The sequence below is a fragment of the Mus pahari genome, chromosome 18 (genome assembly GCF_900095145.1).
Source record: "Mus pahari chromosome 18, PAHARI_EIJ_v1.1, whole genome shotgun sequence".
In the NCBI taxonomy this organism is placed as follows: Eukaryota; Metazoa; Chordata; class Mammalia; order Rodentia; family Muridae; genus Mus; species Mus pahari.
The window spans coordinates 11221347-11243225 of NC_034607.1; the positions used below are offsets into that span (position 1 = coordinate 11221347).

Consider the following 21879-nt stretch of genomic DNA (forward strand, 5'->3'; position numbering starts at 1 on the left):
AGATCTCCCTGTCTTAATCTTCTGGATTCAATCACCACTGTGTCTCAAGATCTCCATACCAAGATCCAGATCAGAAACTTCTATCTCCCAGTCTCAAGATTAGGTTCACTGGTGAGCCTTCCAATTCTGGATTGTAGTTCATTTCAAATATAGTCAAGTTGACAACCAGGAATAGCCACTACAGCCGGTAACTTGAGAATGACCTCACACTGTCTGTATATACCCACAGACCTGCACACAAGGATAGAGATGTACTCACTCCAGATCTACTTGCTGGGTTTGTTGAGTAACGCTTTACCACAACATCTCCAAAAGGGCTTACACAACTCAGCGTCATTGACATAACCTTTGTCCTCCTTTATATTTGAGGAAATGGACTAATCAGTAGGAAAGGGCTGGGCCTTATGTCGATATTTACACAGGTAATTGAAGCATATTTCAGAGGTCCATTCATCCCTCAATACTCCCCAGGAAGGGAAAGCGCCATGGATACAGTGGTGACTAAGGTGCTGGAGCTTGTCGTTAGAGAACCTGTGACCTACTTGAAATGAAGTTCATCTTTCTAAACTGTATTGTCAGGGGTTGGAAACAGGTCACACAATGGGTCAATTATCCTCCAGGGTGCATTTTATATTATTGACTCTTATTGGTACAAGGTGAAATTTTAAAGTCATGTTTTTTACCCTCTTAGTTTTAAACATCACTGGGGTATCTAAACTCTCCCTTGGTCTTGTGTTAACCCCATGCTCTACTCAGTCTAGCTGTTCAGAAGTGGATACATGAATACTTTAAAAGTTATAATTGATAGTTTAAAACAACAGATAATTGCTCTTTATAATCTATTAAATGAATAATAGAAAATATAGCTATTCCGGGTATAATTTATTTAATTTGTGAGTGTGTGGGTTTGTGTTATAAGTACACGTGTGTCTGTGAGTGTCCACTCTTGTATACACAGGTGGAAGTCAGAGGAAAGTGTCCAGTGTCCTGTTCCATTACTTCCTACCGTATTCCCTTGAGACAAGGTCTCTCACTGAACCTGAAATTAGGCTGACAGCCAGCAAGCCCGAGAAATCCTTCTGTCTACCCACGGCAGGACCAGGGTCTTAGCTCTGTGCAGCCATGCCTAAGATCTTATGTATTGCACCAGATTTAAACTCAGCTCTCCGTGTCCATGCAGCAAGCACTCTCCCCATACACTTGTTTAGGTTGCCTGAGACAACCTTATGTCTCCCTGGCTGACCTCTAACTCGCAATGTAGCAAAGGGTGGCCTTGAATGATTTATCCTGTTGTCTCCTAGCCACAAGCACTGGTATTACAGGCATGTGCTGCTGGGCCTGAAAGGGCTTACGAATATAAGCTAGCGATACTTCACATGCTGAGGAAGGACCGTAAAAGTATTAAAAAAAGAGACTGCGTTTTTCTTCTAGAGTGTATACATCTCAAGACTCAGGAATATTTGACACTCACAGACACCCGTGCGGGCTTATAACACAAACCCACACACTCACAAATTAAATAAATTGTAACTTGAATAGCTATATTTCCTAGATATACCAAGCAGCGTCCTACAGGGTTCAAAGTTCACATAAAGTTGAAGAGGATTAAGAAAAGATGAGCTCTGAGCCACAAACTATAGCACAGACCAAGCTGTAGTTGGTCTGACAAGTCTCTTTGTTTTTCCCTTATGACGATTCCAGAGAGATAGATAGATGGAGATGCGGATTCATGTGATGTGCAAATTGCAAGATGCTCCTCCTTCTCTGTCCTCCGTTTGGTACCCATGACTCTTAAATTCTAGGTGAACAGGTTCCTAAAGTAGAGAAGGTTTTGGAGAACCACAGGTTATTAGAAGAGGTTCCCTTGGTTTCCGTGGAATTACGATCTCCTAAGAGGGGAGATCCATTTGTGTGCTCTGGAACTCTGCCGATAGGTTAGGGTCTCTCCAAGGTAGCTAAGCATTCTCTGGGGCTCCTCCCTGAGCTGTGAGAGCCAATGTTCTTCCCCTGGTCTAGCCCTGACCTGGCTGCCTATGTGTGGGGACACAGCTTCTCACTGGCTGCCAACCACAGAAGGAAAGGCACAAGGTGGTGCCTACCTTGTTACTCTCTAGACAGGTCACCTTCCAGTTACACCAAGGCTGACTCCACGGATAACCTGAAATGAGAGCAGAAGAACCTTCTGTAATTCCAAAAAAAAAAAATAAAATCCACACCTTTGAGAAAATGCTGTGAATTTTGAGTTGTCGCTGGAGAAGTGTGGACGTCGTGGTGTAGATCTGCTAAACCCTTCTAAGGACTCGCCAGGCCCTGGGTAGCAAGATTTCAACAGCTCTGGAGAAGGGAGTGAGTCATGGCTGTTGACTGCCAGTTACATACTACAGTTGGTGCTAAGCACACAATGAATACTCTCGCTTCATCCATCTTTATCCACACAGCTGCTGCGTGGGCTGGTGAAGGGCTTTAGTGTCCCACTTCACCGGTGGGCACCAGAGAGAGGAGTTACACTGCTTAGGCCATACCACCATAGGTTGGTATCTGAAACAGAACCACCACCAGGTGATTGGGCTCCACTCTGCTTCACCTTCTGTCTGTCTTCAAACTGCCCCCTCTCCCTGCTTTACCAATGTGGCAGGCCAAGAGATTTGGGCTGTGACACAGCACTTCTTCACCTTGAATCGGCCTACTTTGAATCTTTTGGATTCAGTCAAATTCGGACCAGGAATCTGCATTTCTAACTCCCTAGGTGACAGCCATGCTGCTGGCCCAAGGATCAGCATTGTGTAGGAGGCCTTATAGGCTGAAAGAGTGTCACAGGCTGGTACTTCACATATAAGTCATCAGTGGAGGATGTGAATAAGAGGGTTGCCAAGACTCAAACCCTTGCTGAGCAGCGATGCATGGTAACGCTGCTGGTGCCACACCTCACATAGTTCTGGGTGTTTGGCAAAACCTGTGCTGTAGAGTAATCGGCTCCCATGGTTCAGTCAAGTGGATGCTGGGGGCCCAGCTCAGTGTATCAGGAAAAGTAGGAATCTGGATCTATTGTTATTTGAACCTAACATCTAAACGTAAGTCATGGTTTGCCTGAGATCTAGAAAGGAGGGCTGTTGCAGATCTATGGAAGGGTTTGGGCTTCAGGCAGGAGTGGACGGGTCATAGAACACATGCGTGGGTTTGAATGATGGACAAAGGAGGTTGGTGGTGTTTCAGCTTAGTTCCCCTCCTTCCCACAAAGCTATCTGAGCCTGGTGTGTCAAAGGTTTACCCTAGGAGGGCCTGCACCTGAGTAGTAGCTGTCATCATTGTCAACATTGTGAAATAGTCCACACACACACATGGAATTCCTGATTCTGAAGAAGAAATGATTATGTCTGTGTTGTAGAATTTTCCCTGTCCATTACATTACATTAGGGCAGCAGAAGGCCTGTAATTGGACAGGGAAAAGGAAGGCAGAGCTAAGGGTTGCAGAGACAGAGACCATAGCAGATGGTGGGGGGAGGGGGGAATGGAGGCAGACATGAACCAACATGGTATGAGCCAGCCACAGTTAGTTATGGTATCGTAAGGTTAGAATAATTGGGATAGAGCTTTTATCATTTTCAATTGACTCTGAAATTATAGTATTGGCATCTTGTAAACTGTGATTTTATTGATACATAAATCTGATTGGTTAATTGTAAACTTTAAGAGTTTTGATTCTACCAGGGTCTGGGATCCGGATTACTCCAAATTAAGAACAAATTATAAAGACTGTGTAGAGACTCGTTTGCCACCCAGGGTTCTAGCCTGGAATTCATAAGATAAAGAATTCTGGGATTTGGGGTAGGGCTGGACCGTTAGAGAGTGAAAGGAGGGGGTTTGGGACATGGTCGTTTAGAGTCATCTTGGACCATTGGCTTTGATAGTGCTGTGGAAAGATGTCAGGTCCAAATGCACAAGAAGTATAAGCATGCTGGCCTGGTCTACAGAGTAAGTTTCAGGACAACCAGGGCTACGCAGAGAAACCCTGTCTCAAAACAGAAGCGCATGTGCACACACACACACACACACACACACACACACACACACACACACTCACACACACACACACACACACACACACTAAACACTAATCTGAAGTGTGAGATGAAGTTCATATTCAACACTGAAAGTAAACAGATGTAAGTCATGTTCCATCCACCTTGTATAGCAATAGAATTTGGAGACAAGCCTCTTCGGTGATACCCGAAGCATCTTGTGAGAAGATGTACGCCTGCCTCCATTGTTTTATTCCCCAAAGCCCCATATATGCTTTATACAAAGCAAGCCTTTGCGTGGGGTGAGAAATGAGAGGGTGCTGAGGAAATGGCTTGGTCAGTAATGTGCTTGTATGAAGATGAGAGTTCAGATAGACAACACCCATGTAAAAATCTGGGTGTCTGTATATAACCCCTGTTTTGGGAAGGCACAAAGAGTTGAATCCATGATGCTCATTGGCTTGTCACCCAGCCACGAACTTCAGTAAGATTCTGTCACCAAAAAATGAAGTGGAGAGCAATTGAAGAAGACAGAAAACATAGACTGGACCTTTGACCTCCACAATCACATGCAGAAACGGAACCACTCACACACACACACAAGAGGTCAGAAACTATGAGCAGTACGTCACTGCCTTGGAATTCCTAGCACCTACTCTTAGGTGGACTGGTTACTGCCGAGTGTTTACATGAAATTACATGGACCTATTTTTCAGTAATGTTTCATAAGCTCCAATCGGTGATGTCTGCCGCCGGCTCTGGCCATAGTAAAATCCCCAAAGGAAATGGATCTTACCCCGTCGGTTGTACAGACCTGATGTTCGGTTATGGGAATGAGGTGAGGCCCTACTTCTCCTTCTCCTTAAATCCTAAGGGTTTGCCCTTGCTTTCTAGCATAGGTGATAGTGTGCAGTCTCCTGAGAATGACTGACTGGCCATCCCTGTAGCAACAGCATTTGCTACTGTGCTATTCCTCAGTTGTCTCCTGATTAATTTACCAGTGATTTTTATTTTTTCTCAGATTTTTTTTTCCTACTCAGAGCATCATTATCCCATCTTCTCTTCTGTGGTTATATCCAGTCACCCAGCAGCGTGAACACCTCCCTAGACCTTTAAGGGAAAGACAGGGATCGGGGCCCTGGTAACAAAATGCTGAAAGCATTGCACTTACTGGACTACGTTTGACTGAGGTGTTCATTTCTGTTTCCAACAGAGCGTCTTCGTGCGTTTGTACTACCCAGCTCAACATCAAGGTCGCCTTGACACTGTTTGGATCCCAAACAAAGAGTATTTTTGGGGTCTTAGTATATTTCTTGGAACACCCAGCATTGTAGGCAACATTTTACACCTCTTATATGGTAAGATTTCTCTTGGCCCTGGTGTGAAGTTGTAGGCACATCTATCAGTATTTGCATATGTAGATATGTTAGAAACAAGAGTGACAAGTAGTAAGACAGAGGTAGGACAACCTGAAGTGTTATTTCTCAGAAACATAGTCAACCTTCCTATGAGGCAGGGTCTATCAGTAGCCTGGGGCTCACCAGCTAGGCTAGGCTGACTTGTCAGCAAGCCCCAGGGGTCCTCCTGGCTCAGAGTCCCCAGCACTGGGCTTACAGGTGTGTGCCTGGTGGTTTTTCTACCACCACATGCGAAGCAAATACTTGCCGAGTTGAGTGATCTCCCTAACCAGGAAGACAGGATTGCTTAAGGAATTAGGCAACACTGAGAGAAGCAAAGGTACTTTATCATTACACACTCAGAATTTAATGGGATGGGATGGGATGGGGATGTCAGACTTGCCTTAACATCTTATGCCTGACCCTCATTTTCCTTCTTCGGCCATGTTATAGAGACCACAATGTGCTCCCCTCCGTCCAAAAGGAAGGGCCCTCCTCCTGCATTCCCTCTTCCTCTCTCTGACTCAGAAAGCTCTCCTCCTCCTCACCCAGTGATTGGCTTCTTGCCATCTTTATTATTCAGTTCATTAGGGGAGAATCCTGCTACAGTGATCAGAGTGGCAAATTATCCGGTGGGACCATTGACTGCCCCATACGTTTTGTGTCAGAGGAAAAGAGACAATAGATGCCAAGCCCGGCATCTAACTTTCACTCATCACAGGAAGAGACCTTACCTCGTGCCCATCCCCCATCCCAAAGGATCCACTTCTCCCCTCCAGTCTTCAGCCGTCATCATTTACTATGTCTGCATTATTACCAAGGGAGACTTTCCATTCCTAACTTCTGCCAGATCAGGTGTGAATTTGAGCCTACGCTAACTACACCTTCAAATTTATCCTTCAGCATTGTCAGCTTCGGGAATTCATTTTAAGCTTAGGGTTTTCGCAGAAAATTGCTTTAAACTGGGGAAATATACCCAAAGTAGAAAATAGTACTGTGTCGTATAGAATAATTTTTAAGTCACTTCCATAGCACCCATCACGGTCAGTCTTCATGACCACGTTTCTGTTTGTGATGAGAAAGCAGCCTACAAATGATCAATCATAATAATGATGATGGAAACAACTAAGACATGAATGAAGGGAGGTGCAGTTTTCCATCTTGGAGCTGTTTCCTATGCAGCTGAGTAAGCGCTTTGTATATAAAGCCTAGATAGAGACGAGTTTCATTGAAACTATCCAAGATCATAATCACTCCCTCCCTTTTATAGAGAACGAGTCAATTTGACACTGGAAGAGTCTGAGGACCATGCCTGAAGCTAATAACTACCCATGGCAAGTCTCATGAAAAAGCTCCCTCTGGTGTGTCGAGCCCTGGTCCCTCCAATCTTTTGCTGGACCATGATGCATCATGAGTCGAGTCTCTGGTTCTCAGGCCCTGGTTCTCAGTACAATGGTCCAAGTTTACTGCATGGTTAGTTTTAACATTAGATGTTCAATGTTATTTCGAAAAACCTCAAAATAGTAGTAATTAGTGTCCTCCCAGGATATACGTGTAAGTAGGAAAATCCCTCCCCCCCCCCCCCCCCCGTACGTTCAGAGGCAAGGAGGACTGATAATTGATGAGCTCATGGGTAAAAGGCAGATGAAAGTCCCTGGTTGGTGAGTATCTAGGATCTGGCTTTTAAAATGAGTGTACTAATTTGTAAAATCATAGTCAAAACTCTATGGTTTGGGAATCTGTGGTCAGGAGACGTAAATTAAATTAACTAGCAGCATTCGAGCCAGAGAAAGCACTGACATTCCACTGTTGCCTAGGTTCTCTGACGACTCCTGCAAGCTGGAATTCTCCTTTGAGAACTGGAGAAAAATACCCACTAATTGTCTTTTCTCATGGTCTCGGAGCCTTCAGGTAATACTTGGGAGACTAGACGGTGTTCGTCCCAAGCTGTCACTGACTAGATCTACTTCTTAAAAGAAAAAAAAAAAATCCACTTCCAATATGTAGTGTTGGCCCATGATGGACACTTGGGGTTCCCTAAGGACTGCTGGGAAGTTGGGGAGTGCCTACACTAAAATGCACTATCTTCAACTCTGTAACCCAAGTCTGGAAAATGATTTGATTTCTGCTGCACTGTTGGTTGGCAAATGGGAATTCAAGAACCAGATCTAGCCAGCCATCTATATAAAAACTTTGATGGAGCGCAGCCCCACCTGGTCAGCTTCCACATTGTCAATGACTGTAACAGCCGAGTTGAGACATCTTTCTCACAAGGCTGAGGCGGGCAAGCCTTCGAGGCTGCTGCGCAGTAGGCCACCTCCCTTCCTGTGCAGTAGGTGTCAGTTCTTAGACAACCCTTTTGTATTCCTACATCGGCAGTGGAATACGTGATGGGAGAAGGAGGTAGGGAATGCCGATGTGGAATGAGTGTGGACATGAATTTCAGCACATGGTCATTTAGGTTCCGCTCACAGTTTGATCATTTCCATAACACGAAGCACGTGTTAAGTAGTCACACTGATGTAAATAGGTTCAAGTCGCTGAAGATGCATGCACTCACTCACCTTCAGTGAGGACCACCTTTCACAGATAAAGAGCCACAGCTGAGAAGACACAAGGGCTTGATGCAGAACAAGCAGCTAGGAAGTGGTGGAATTTGGCCGGCCTACCTATATACTGCCTTCCTGCATGCATTACCTTGATAAAACTTTATATCTGGAGTTGTGGAGATGGTTCAGTGATTATAGAAGCACTGCTCTAACAGAGAACCTAAGCTCATATCTCAGCAGCCAAGTCAGGTAGCGCTCTACTACCTGTGACTCCAGCTCCAGTGGCTCCAGTGCCCTCTACTGGCCTTGGCAGGTACCTACCTGCACACACATGCACATACACATATACACAAAAATAAAAAAAAATGTAAATCATAAAAAAAGAAACCCTTGCCTCCTCTGTCCTAAGTGTAAGCCTTTGTTCTTAGCTCTATTTTATAGGTGACAACAAAATTGAATGGCTATCTAAACATCATATCGCTAAGACATGACAAAGATTCAAAAAGCCCATACTTAAGTTTGAATTGCTTTACCACTGAGTTGGGTTCCCAGCTCATGCTAAAAGCTTTTTGACATGGTGTCCACATTGCCTGCTGGGATTGTGATAATGGAAGACAATGGACAATCAGATCCTTTCCCTGGCACTTCCTACGGTCCTCTATTATTATTATTTTTTTTTTTTTAAAGTGGATGAAAGAGGAAAGGGAAGTCAATAGTTAAGAGGGGAGTTGAGTCAAGAATGGAGCTGAGGAAGATGAGGAGCAGAGGAGAGTAGTGAAATCTCTCTCTCTCTTTCTGTGTGTGTGTGTGTGTGTGTGTGTGTGTGTGCATGCGCACACCTATGTGTGTATGCATAGATGGATCTGCATCAGTTCTCACAAATCACTGTTTGTAATCACTATAGCATTAACTCAGTTTTCCTTATTCATAGTCACTATTTCATTAACCTAGGACTCTTGATAGTTTAGACCTAACGAATCATTGCTTGCTTTATACTCTATCCTGTGTACACCAGGATGCTCAGCAGTATCCTCTCACTCCCCAGATGCCAGTAGCCTCATTTTTCCCCAGAGCCAGATGCCTCCTAAGCCTAAGGGGTAAGCTCTCCACAGATGAGAGCTCTCCAGTGTGCTGATGCAGGGTGTAATGGGCTCCTTGTTCCCTATTTTCTTGCTGGACCTAGGTTTTAAATCGTGGTTGATAATTATCTTTCCTGCTTTTTGATTTCCAGGACGATTTATTCTGCTATTGGCAACAGCTTGGCATCTAATGGGTTTATAGTGGCCACTGTCGAACACAGGTATGTCCCTGTGTGTGTCAAATACAGACCAACAAATAAGAAAGCATGTTAACATCCTTAACTGTTCTGAGATCGATGAAGGTCTGTCATGGACTAAGCTGCAGGTTTTCAGACATACTTTCTCAGTCCTTTAGTGTGGTTCCAGTTCATTCTCTCCTCTTGGGGTGCCTGAGTGTTCCCAGCACACCAGCTTGGAGAGGACAGGAAGACTGAAATATGTGGGGTCCGAGGCCTGCCTCTTCCCTCTGGAGCCCCACTGTAGACCAGGCTCTGGCCAGGGAAGGTGAAGGGGGGCAAGGGGGTGGGGAGAGAGAAGGCTTTCTCTGAGGATCGTAGTGTTATGGCCCTTTTAGATGAAGGCCTTCTCTGATGATCTTAGCTTGTTCTTCTTTCTTTACTGGGGGTGGGTTTGAATGCACACCCTTTATTCAGGGGTGAACCGAGGGTTATATACTTTGGGGAATGAGAATATCCAGGGCAGAAGAATATCATTGGCTGAAAGCTTAAGGTACTAAGATGATCATTAGCATGGCAAGGCCTTCCAGGTGCTCTGCTGTGTGACTGAATTCCTGACCACCTAGTAGAGGTCTCCTGATTAGGTGCTCTGAGGCAGGCACAGAGACAGGGAGGGAGCTAATCCTGCCAGTCTCAGGATGAGATTCTAATATCAAATTTTGAGATTTCCAGGGTTTGGATACTCTCAGCCTTGGCTGTCCTATGCCAGTTCCTCTGGTGGCACAGTCCAGGTGCCCTACATTCTAGAATTTGTAACAATCCTATGAGATAGTTATTTTATTCATTTCACCCAAGATAGAAATGAAGATACGAAGATAATTTGCCCAGAGTCGGACAGCTATTACGTGGCAATGCAGGAGTTTGATTTTAGAGAGCTGTTTTGTTTTGTTCTGTTCTGTTTTGTGTTATTTTCATAGCACATGAGATTGGAAATGACACTGTATATATTAGGCAAATACCTTACCACTGAGCTAGGTCCCCAGCTTATTAGAACGGCTTCTGAACTCAGTCCCAATGACACCTCCCAGGACTGGGATAAATGGAGGGTGCTTTGCATGTCACTTGGCAGTGGACAGTTAGATGGTTTCCATGTCCCCTCCCTGGGGTCCTCTTTTATTTGTTGGGGGATGCAGCGTGGAAGAGGAAAGGGAAGTCAACAGATAAAAGGAAAGTAGAATCACGGATGGAGCTGAGGAAGACGGCCTGATGGGGAATGGGATGTAATTAAATCTGTGTGTGTTGTAGAGACAGATCTGCATCGGCAACTTACTATTTCGAAGACCAGGCAGCTGCAAAAGTGGAAAACAGGTCTTGGCTTTACCTGAGAAAGCTAAAACAAGAGGAGTCGGAAAGTGTTCGGAAAGAGCAGGTATATTTCAGTGAGAGAAGGGGCGTGGCGGCCTTTGTTAAAGCCATTAGCTCTTCCACTTAACCATAAAGATCTGTCAGAAGACTCTCTGCTGAAAATTTCTTTTATTGAGAGGTTTGTTCCACAGGAAAAAAACCAAACAAAATTACCCTTGGAAATGACAATGGTATTCAGAATTCTCTTCTGTTAAAGTGTCTAGTTTTTTGAAATCTCAAAGCCAATAGAAAATAGACGAACATGCTTTCCTTGTTTCTTCTTTAATTTAGTCTTCTTTCATATATCACATCCCAGCCACAGTTTTCCCTCTCTCCACTCCTCACAGTCCCTCTTGCCACCTCCCCTCTCCGTGAGATCCGCTCCTCCTCCATTTCCCTTCAGAAAAGAGCAGGCCTCCTAGAGACAGCAAAAAGACACCATGAACACAAGCTACACAAAGATGACTAGACACAAACCCTCAAGGCATGTACATTAACACACTAAGGTAGACAAGGCAACCAGTGGGTGGAAAAGGGTCTCCAGAGCAGACAAAGGATTCATGCCCACTCCCATAGAAAATCATACTAACAACTGTAACATACATACATATGTATATATGTATTATGGTATGGTTGTCTATGTATATATACATATGTACATATTTATGTGTGTGGTATGGTTGTACATATATGTACATATGGGTATGCATGTTATGGTTATACATGTATATATACATATATGTGTATGTTATGGCTGCATACATACATATATATGCATGTCATGGTTAGCTTGATGATATATACATATATATGTATATATGCATACACTGTTTGCTTGATGATATATACAAATACATATACACACTAATACATACATACACATATTCATATACACACATATATATGTATACATATATGCACATGCACATATATGCATACTTATATGCATATATACATATCTTCTTCAGGGTTCCCTGAGTTCTAAAGGGAAGGACCTGATGGAAATCTCCAATTTGAGCTTTCTTTCCTCCTAATGTTCGGCTGTTGGTCTCTGCATCTGCTCCCATCAGCTGCCAGAGGAAGTCTCTCTGATGACGACTGGGCTATGTAACAGGATGAACAGATTTCCAACCCTAGAGGCTTTATTAAGGGATTTCAGAGAGATAACATACAATGGCCTTTAACGTACAATCCTTGCTCAGGTATGGTGGAATACACCATTGATCCCAGAACTCAGGAAGCAGAAGCAGGCAGAATTCTGAGTGTGAGACCATCTTGGTCTACAGCATGAGTTCCAGGAAATCCAGAGCTACTTAATGATATTATGCCCCCTCCCTCTCAAAAAGAAGTGTATCAGCCTTAAAACCCACTTGTCTGTGGATGTTGGCTCCATCACTTGGTAGTAGAAAGATCCTGGCCAAGAGTCTTATGCTTTGATGTGTTACACAATAGTAAATAACAGTATCTGTCTCTTGTGGTCATTGGAATGATTACTTGAGGTAAAGTGTACTGGTTACTTCATTACCTTGGGCATGTTAAATGTGGCATGGTAGTTAGACCCACACACAAGTCACTGAACTAGGCTATTGTGCCACTAGGAAATCTTCCTTTCCAGAGGGAACATAGACCCAGGGAAGATCAGGAAGTTTCAAGATTCATAAGGTCCCTCCCTGAGGTTGCATAGGCGGGAAGCATCTATTGGTCAAAAGACTACTACAGCTTAAAGGATATAGCCTTTAAGTCAACACACTTACACTCACACACACACACACACACACACACACACACTCACACACTCACACACACAAGCGACCCCAATAAAATATTTAGTCTGTTGGCATCTTCTCTGAGGTGAATAGACTTTGTTCATACTCTCCCCACTATTACCATACAATAAATAGAAACCCAAAGAATTCACACAGTGGGTAAACCAGAGGTGAGCTGAGCCTACCTGCAGCTGGTACCCAAGCTGGAACCCCAGTCACAGCGCTAGCTTGTATCCCCTTCGCTTTTTGATGAAGTATTTGCAGTGTGTAACTAACCATTTCTCCCACAAGCAACTCTACACAAACATGAAGGTGTTACAATACCTTACGGTATCATTTTCCTTCTAATGACTGTATTAGGTTCAGCAAAGAGCAAGAGAATGTTCCCGGGCTCTCAGTGCGATTCTTGACATCGAGCATGGAAACCCAAAAGAGAATGTACTAGGTTCAGCTTTTGACGTGAAACAGCTGAAGGTGAGTTTTTTAACAGAGCCCTTCTTTTCTGCTATATTGCAAGGTACACGAGAAGAGGCTTGGTGATAGATGGCTTTGATTGCTAACCTGACACAATCTAGACTCACCTAGGAAGAGAGACTCAGTGGCCTACATTGGGTTGGGTTGGTCTGTGGGTATGTTTGTAGGGGATTGTATTAAGTTAATTGATGGGAGACGACCTAGTCCACTGTGGGCAGCACTACTCCTTAGGCAGCTAAGCAAAAGTAAAACAAGCTATCAGGCAAGTAGATCATGCATAGATTAATTTCTCTCCGTGCTTGATTGTTGATGCATATGACTAGCTGTTTTAATATCCTGCCATCTTGACCTCCATGCCATCATGAATTATAAACATGGAACTGTGAGCTAAAATAAACCCTCTCTCATTCACTTTGACTTTTTTCCAGGATATTTTATCACAGCAAGAGAAATAATACTGAACTAGAACGGATATGAGCACATGCACACGTGCGTGCGCACGCACACACACACACACACACATACACACACATGCTCACAATCATGCAAAGCAGGTACCAATGAGACCTGCATCAGGTTGAATTGTATGTAAATAAAAACTGCCAATTTGAGCTAAAAAGTGCAGTTTCATATGGTTCATCTTCATATATACAAGGGAGGTGTAATTTATTGAATAATGATGGCATCATTTCAAGCTTGATTTTGAAAGAGTTGGCCAAATGTTTTGAATGACATTTGGCGGGGGTTGGGGGTTGTAAGTGTGAATGACATGACTTGGGGGTTATATAGCTCATTGCAGAGGGAACTAGAAGCGGTTTGATTTGAGGATAAGATGATGGTTTCTTCTCTAGATACAACCAAGACGTGATGCTCAACGAGACACCTTCTTCTGCCTTCATGATTCTTTATATGTTCCCTTGGCCTGACACAGATATTTCCTTTTCACTAACTCCTGTCTCATCTTCAACACTCAAGTCAGTCATCACCTCCTCTGAGAAGCCCCCTGCCCCCGGCTTTGGCAGAGCCTGGGTTGGCTATCGTACAACCACAATGCTCCTTGGTCACAGGGCGTTATGCTGTGTGCATTGTGTAGTATCAAAAATCGCTATCATTTTTTTTCCACAATAAACTGAGCTCACTAAAAATGAGACTATGGTGCCTTCTGTGGCAGATATTTAAGAAATATGCTTAGGATGAATAAGCTGATAATCATGGGATAATGTGAGACGGAACTCACAAGGGAGCTCAGTAACAGAGAGGGTACTGTCGGGGGTAGGTGATAAAGACCAATAGGTTTATCCCTGAGTGTGTGTGTGTGTGTGTGTGTGTGTGTGTGTGTGACAGTGCGCAATGTGTGTGTGCACGTGTGCACGTGCATTCTATGTTATAAGTCACCAAGGTATTTATCCAGACCTGTGAGTGAATGATGATTGCATGATAGAATTCTTAATGTACTCTTCTAATGCTGGGTGAGATGCTAACGCGCAGTCCTGCTTTTTCACCCAGGATGCTATTGATGAGACTAAAATAGCTTTGATTGGACATTCTTTTGGAGGAGCGACAGTTCTTCAAGCCCTTAGTGAAGACCAGAGATTCAGGTAAGAGACTAAGACAAAAGAAAACAGCTGAAGATAACTGGGAGAGAGAGCACGGGTAACACAGGACGGTTAACCGGCTTTCTGAAGTTCCAGTGAGAAAGGGATCTTTGGGGGCTGATAAATCCTACTGTTATTTTTTGTTTCAATATGTTTGTTGTTTTCATTTTACATGTATGAATGCTTTGCCTGTTTACATGCATGTGCACTGTGTGCATGCTTTGTGCTGAAAGAGGTCAGAAGAGAGCATCGAATGCCCTGCCACTATAGTTATAGAGAGTTTGTGAGCTGCCACGAGGATGCTGGGAATTCAACCCATATCCTTGCCCAGAGTAACAACCATTCTAAACCGCTGAGCCATCTCTCCGGCTCTCACCTCACTATCATTCTTTGTTTCATCAAGTTTATAGATTTTCCTAGGCAGAAACCATTTTTTTTTTTTTTTTTTTTTTTTTTTTTTTTGGTCCTGCTACTAAAACCTTTCCCTTGCCATGGTAACAGAGCAGCAATATTCAGGGATGCACAGGCATCTCTGTAGCAGGATACAGCAGAGTCCTTTGGGTGTATGCCCTGGACTAGTATAGCTGAGTCACACAGTAGCAATATGTTCAGCCTTTTGAGAGGCCTCCACCTTGATTTCCAAAGTGCCTGCACCAGTTCACACTCTTACCAACAGTGAATAAGGCTGCCCCTTCCCCCAGCGTTTGCTAGCATTTGCTAGCATTTGCTGATTTTCACTGGGATGAAATGGCCTCGCGACATAATTCTAATCTGCATTTCCATAATGGCTAAAGATGTTGAACGCCTTTAGAAGTACCTATTAGCCTTTTGTTTTCTGTCCAAGAACTCTTAGTTTGGTGCATTTTTTGGCCCGTCCTTGCTTTTAGTTGTTGGGCTGTTTTCCTGTTATTTAGTTGTTTTGAGTTCTTTGTATATTTTATGTATATCCATGTCTCTCTCAAATGTGGGTCTTAGCACCATTTGGGTGAATGTGTGTAGAGACCAGGAAACTAGAAACGGTCTCGTGAGCAGTGAAGCGGAGGCTGTGAGGCAGAGACGTGGAGAGTGTAAGAGAGCCTGAGATATTTAGGGCTTAAGTGGGGATGTGTGGATGGGGATGGAAAGAGCAGAGGGAGGGTCATCCCAAGCTAAGTATGCATGAGCACGCCATACAGAATCCTGCTACTGTATAGGTTAGTTTTAAAAGCAGTTTTTCCCACCCATCCTTGCCCATCCCCCATTGTCCTGATTTATCTATAAAGGATTTAACCTTTTCACTTGGAAATTCATCATTATGTCTTTTCTGTGGTGTATGTCTGTTAATATCATTACCAGCTTTACAATCTTCCCTAAGACATTAGGGTTTTTATTTTATCATTAGCTTTTCTTTTGTCTTTCAGGTGAGGCTAGATCCAAAAATCACAGATTTATTTGGGCAAAAGTCAGACAAGACCCCAGTTTTTCTAACGTTTAGAAACATTTTCTATTTTGAAGGACTTCATCCTAGACTCACATGGAATGGTCTCTTTAGGTAGTGAACCGGACCATTTGAGATGTTTCCACTCAATATAAGGGCATTCTCTGCTGGCATCCTCTTGCGTATGGATGGATTTTCAAAAAGTCTAGGGAGCACAGGACCAGACTTAGTGGGACAAAGAAAATTTGATTTTTAATTTTAAAAAGTGTAATCATGTAAACTCATTATTTTTATTCATGTGAATTTGGATCTCTGTCTCTCTGCCTCTCTGTCTCCCTCCCCCCTTCTCTCTCTCTCTCTCTCTCTCTCTCTCTCTCTCTCTCTCTCTCGTGTGTGTGTGTGTGTGTGTGTGTGTGTGTGCAGTGCAGGTGCCCAAGGAGGCTCAGGGTGTCAGGTCTCCCAGAGATAAAGTTACAGGTAGTTGTGAGCCACCTAGCATGGTCTTCTGCAAGAACAGTAAAGGCTCAACCATTGCTACAGTCTCCAAAATTATATTTTCACATGGTGTGCTTCATGTGTTTTGCTCTCTATATATAATCCTACATGTCTATGCATCATATGACTCTGAAATAGGTACATCACACACACTGTGAGGCACCCGAGACTCTGGAAACAAGTTGAAGAGATTAATCAGCAGTTAAGAGCAGATTCTGTTATTCAGTTTCCAACACCATGTCAGGCATCTCCTAACCGCCTATGACTCCAGCTCCAAGAGATCTGTCGCCCTCTGCTGGCCTCTCTGGGAATATATGCATACACTCCCTGCCCCAGACTTGAAACACGGAAGAAATAGGGCAAACTTGCTTTTCAGTTTTGAGGAAATCACTACTTATTTAAATGTATTTTGAAAACCGCGTGACAAAATGAACATGAAAAAAAAATACTTTAAGGATATAGCTTTCTTTATGTTATGATTCCTAAGGGACGTAATCTCATGTGATTCCAGTTCAGCCGCCTTACCAAGCTGATTGTAGCTCCCCGGGCAGGTGCTGGTGCGATGGGAAGGCCTCTGCTGGCTAGTCTGTAACCCGCCATTGGCTAATCTGTAACCCGCCATTCTCCGTCTTTGTCAATGATGTCCGCAGATGTGGAGTTGCTCTTGATCCATGGATGTATCCGGTGAGTGAAGAGCTACACCGCAGAATCCCGCAGCCTCTCTTCTTTATCAACTCTGCCAAATTCCAGACTCCAAAGGACATCGCAAAAATGAAAGACTTCTACCAGCCTGGCAAGGAAAGGAAAATGATTACGATCAAGTAAGTGCTCGTGTCCTGGAGGGGTGCTCTGAACATCTGAAACCTCTGGGAGCCATTGCAGAATGGCTGTGCCGGTTGTTAAATTTTTTAATACATAGGATGTATGTCTATCTTCAGGGCTCTTAGGTTTCCTTTTTTATTTCTTGTAAAATGAGAAACTTTAGTTATTTAAAACAAAGTTACAAGTTAACATTTTAGACTGCCATACAATGTTACAATAAAAAAAAAATAATCTCAGCAGGACAATGAAATACATTTGCTGTGGTAATTGTTATTTTGGGGGTATACTATACCCCCTTGTTGCCTTTAAATATCTAATAGGAGTTTCTACCCCATTTCAGACCATTTACTTCCCAAATAAAAGACATAGAGACCCTTTTGGATTTATAGTAAGCCTTAAAGCGCTAGAGCTGAGGAGATAGCAACCATCTATGCTATTTTATCTATTCCACTGTTAAAATTCCCAAGATATTCCTTGCCACCCGTTCTATCTGTGTTGCTTCTGCTCCCTCAGGCCAGCTCCCATGGTCCACCTACCCCGTGGTGACTTCTTCCTCCTCGTCCCCCCTTGTGGTTCCTGCCTGAGTTCTCAAGCCCAGGGAACCTTTGCTCTGCCCAGGCTGTAGGCATCTTTAGTAATCAATAAGGGATAAACTGGGAGGCCTGGTTTACACAGCATCATATGGTGTTCATGAGGATGTCATCTGAGGCAATCAGATCTTGGGGACCAGTATTTAGCACTGGACTACATAGCAGTACCAGACCAACCCCCTTACATACATTTTTTTTAAACTTTGCATGTCTAATGCATTACTATGTCGTGTCTTCTCTGGAGTAAAGAGGTATGTAGATCCTGTGGATGTAACGTAAAAGCTTGGATTTTAAAACGGTACCTACCCTGCTTTCAATAAGAAATTTTTATTAATCTCAGATTTAAAAAGAAATTAAAAATTGTTTGCTAATGTAAAGCAGCAGAAGCTTTCAGGCTAACACTCTTGCTTTACTAAGGAGATTGCTGATGTTACGAATGTTGGCTATTGATTTCTTGGTACTATGCAATAACCATGCTGGCCATGAAAAGCTTACCAAAACATAATCGATAGCCTTAAGTTTTAAACTTTTATTGTTCCTTTGTGATTTTTCACACCATGCACCCCAATCCCACTCATCTCCCCAACCCTCCATATCTGCCCTGTGCCCTTGCAACCTCCCATACCTCCTACCACCTACAAAAAATAAAAATTAAAAAAAAAAAATTCTCACTATGGAAGCTGCAATGTGTTGCGGTGTGTCGCACAGTACGCCCTTTTGCCCAAACAGCTTTACTTGTGAATGTTCATCGCAATGAGTCACTGGTCTGGTTCAAGGCCTCTGGCCTCTGCTACACTATACTGGACTCTCACCAGGGTGCCTCTCAGATATCCCATTGCTGCCCTATGTGATGGAGATCCTGCAGCTTTGGTTCTGCGCGACCTGCCCCTTCATGCCGTCCAGCAGTTCATAGATGAGGTAGATGTTGGGGTGAGCCAACCCAAAGCCCTGGATCTGGTTCTGGGTGGTAGCTGAGTTAGTCAGCCCTCCAATTGTTCTGAGCGACCTTGCCACCAGGGCCAGTTCTACCACATTGCCCAGGTGAGGGGCAAGGGCAGCTCTCCTGCGTGCCAAAGCTGGTGAGGAGGCAGCTTTGCACAGCCCTCAAGACATTAACACGACCCCCAGGCGGCAGCCTAGACTAGGAATGGCTACGTGGCCTTTGGTGTCAACATGGGCTGTGGACATCGACACAGACCCCTGCCATTGCGGGACCACAGACCCAGACACGGTCCTGGTGGCAGCATTGGGACCTTACCATGGCCTCAGGTGGCAGCGTAGGCCACTCACACCAGGCTGTTCCTTACCACCTTCAAATCCCCAGTTCTGCCACCTTCATAGTGTACAGATCACTCCATTTGTCTTTCTCCCAAAGAAAAAATGGCTCATCATAGTTGCACTGCCCCAGAGTCCTCTGGGATACTTTCAGCCCTGCCCACCCATGCTTTCTTTCTCTTTTGATGGGATGCATGTGGGTGCTTTGCCTGCTTATCTCTCTGTGCACCAAGAGTGTGGCAGTGTCTGCAGATGCCAGAAGAGGGTGTCAGATCCCCCTGGAAATGGAGTTACAGACAGTTGTTAGATGAGAACTAAATCCAGTTCAACTGCAAGAACAGCAAGTGCTCTTAAACACAGAGCCATCTCTCCAGCCCCAGATGTAAAAGACCGTACTTTTTGTGCTGTTATTTGCACAGTTCTTATACTGGAAGTTTAATATATAGCTAAGTGTTGATGACTTTCATCTGAACATCAATACATACAGTATTGAGGGACAACAGCTCATCCGTAGGCCATGTAAAGTCTTTAAAGAAAAGATGAGAGCATGTATATGTTTACCTGTTAGAACAGTGTATGAGCGTATAAATTCCACAATGCTATGAATGGATGCCCTGAATAATAAGCATGTGCTTATGTCCTTTCATGGGGCTAGAGAGCAGCTGCTGCTCTTGCAGAGGACGGGATTGTGGACCCCATCTCCTGCGTCAGGTTGCTTATGAAGGACTGCATCTCCAGCTCCAGGAGATCCAATGAGCTTTTCTGGTCTCTGCCAGCAAAGGCACACTCACGCATGCACACACAAATGAAAATAAATATTTTAAAGACCCTCAAGAAATAATGGAACTCATCTTTCTACTATTTAAAACCTGGTTAATTCAGGGAGGGGGTGGAAGGCAAAAAGGATGCACTTAGGACAGTGCCCCTTTAGAGTTTGGGTTTCTAGTTTCTGTTTTCATGGTTTTGGTGATTTATGGCCAGTTGTGATCAGGGGACATTTACTGGAAAAAAAATTCTAGAAATAAACAATTCATTAAGTTAAGTGTGAGCCATTCTCTATAATGTAACAAAACCTTGCACTATCCTGCTTTGATGGGGACTATTTCTTCATCCAGTCATTGAGATTCTCTGTGCAGACCTCCTGATAATCACATAATATCATGACAGTCGTCACCACAGCTATCATATTACAATATTCAAGATCAAATACAGTTCAGCAAACTAGTGGGGAAGAGAAAGAGAAAAAGAAAATAAAATTGCTTTCACGTTCTTCTCTTTTTCCTCTCTCTCTCTCTCTCTCTCTCTCTCTCTCTCTCTCTCTCTCTCTCTCTCTCTCTCTTCTTTAACATATAGTTTTGGTTACTTTTCTTGTTTTGGTGAGAATAAAATAAAAGAACCCTGTGCTCAGAGCACTGGCTAGCAAGCCAGAAAGCAGCACTCCTTCACAGCCAGTCTCTGCTTCAGTTCCTGCTTCACAGCTCCTGTCAGTCTTGCCCTGCCTTTCCTCAGTGAAGGTCTGTGTGCAATCTGGAAATGAAATCAACCCTTTCCTCCCCACGTTGCTTTGGGTTGTGGCATTTATCATAACAAGAAACATAACCCAGGGCACAAATATTTTAGAATCCTTAAATGAACAGCTCTTGACATGATTTGTAAATATCTTTCTCTCTTAGGGGCTCAGTGCACCAGAACTTTGACGACTTTACTTTTATAACTGGCAAAATAATTGGAAACAAGCTGACACTGAAAGGAGAAATAGACTCCAGAGTAGCCATCGACCTCACCAACAAAGCTTCGATGGCTTTCTTACAAAAGCATTTAGGTAAGGAATGGCACGTTCCTCTGTGGCTCAGGCTGCTTTGTTCTCAGGACCAAACCATTTTCTATGCATAGGGGCCTAGTCTTATTGTAGCTGTTTCCACTTGGCTTTTGGTAGACAAAGCAGTGAATCAATTTGAAAAGAAACATTCCAAAAAGAGAAGTATGTGGCCTTGCATTAATATGTGTGTGTGTGTGTGTGTACATATATGCATATCATATATATGTACTTGTTGAAGCTAACAGTTCTTCTATGGACCCCAGAGTGGACTTACATGTTGGAGGTACTGACAGCATCTTGCTTGTCTCTAAGCAGCTCTGAAGGTTCTGCATTTTTTAAATTATTATTATTTTCTTTATTTACATTTCAAATGCTATCCCGAAAGTTCCCTATAACCCCCCCCCCCGCTCCCCTACCCACCCACTCCCACTACTTGGCCCAGACGTTCCCTTGTGCTGGGTCATATAAAGTTTGCAAGACCAAGGTGCCTCTCTTCCCAGTGACGGCCGATTAGGCCATCTTCTGCTCCATATGCAGCTAGAGACACAAGCTCAGGGGGTACTGGTTCGTTCATATTGTTGTTCCACCTGCAGGGTTGCAGCCCCCTTCAGTTCCTTGGGTACCTTCTCTAGCTCCTCCACTGGGGACCCTGTGCTCCATCCAATAGCTGGGCCCTAGGAATTCCATGCTCACTGTGATGATTCTGTAATCTGTGACTCTATGGTGCCACCTAGCGGCCCTCAGCTGTTTAACATTCTTGACAGTTCTGTTGTTTTTTATAGGACTTCATAAAGGCTTTGATCAGTGGGACTCTCTGGTGGAAGGAGATGATGAGAACCTGATTCCTGGGTCACCCTTTGATGCAGTCACCCAGGCCCCGGCTCTGCAGCACTCTCCAGGACCGCAGACCCAGAGTTAGGAGAGCTTGTTACACAGTTGCCTTTTAAAATGAGAGAGAGAGAGAGAGGAGAGAGAGAGAGAGAGAGAGAGAGAGAGAGAGAG

The 21879-nt window shown here is 43.9% G+C and overlaps 1 protein-coding gene across 1 annotated transcript in view; it reads left to right on the forward strand.

The window, feature by feature from the left end:
- Positions 1-21864, forward strand: part of Pla2g7 (phospholipase A2 group VII) — a 42683-nt gene extending 20819 nt beyond the window's left edge. The window contains exons 3-12 of the mRNA XM_021218169.2: positions 4736-4857; positions 5233-5377; positions 7234-7327; positions 9197-9265; positions 10526-10649; positions 12751-12864; positions 14371-14462; positions 17022-17192; positions 20732-20880; positions 21660-21864. Coding sequence (XP_021073828.1) covers positions 4736-4857; positions 5233-5377; positions 7234-7327; positions 9197-9265; positions 10526-10649; positions 12751-12864; positions 14371-14462; positions 17022-17192; positions 20732-20880; positions 21660-21796 — 1217 coding nt within the window. The 3' untranslated portion in view covers positions 21797-21864. The remainder of the gene's footprint in view (positions 1-4735; positions 4858-5232; positions 5378-7233; positions 7328-9196; positions 9266-10525; positions 10650-12750; positions 12865-14370; positions 14463-17021; positions 17193-20731; positions 20881-21659) is intronic.
- The last annotated feature ends 15 nt before the right edge of the window (positions 21865-21879 follow it).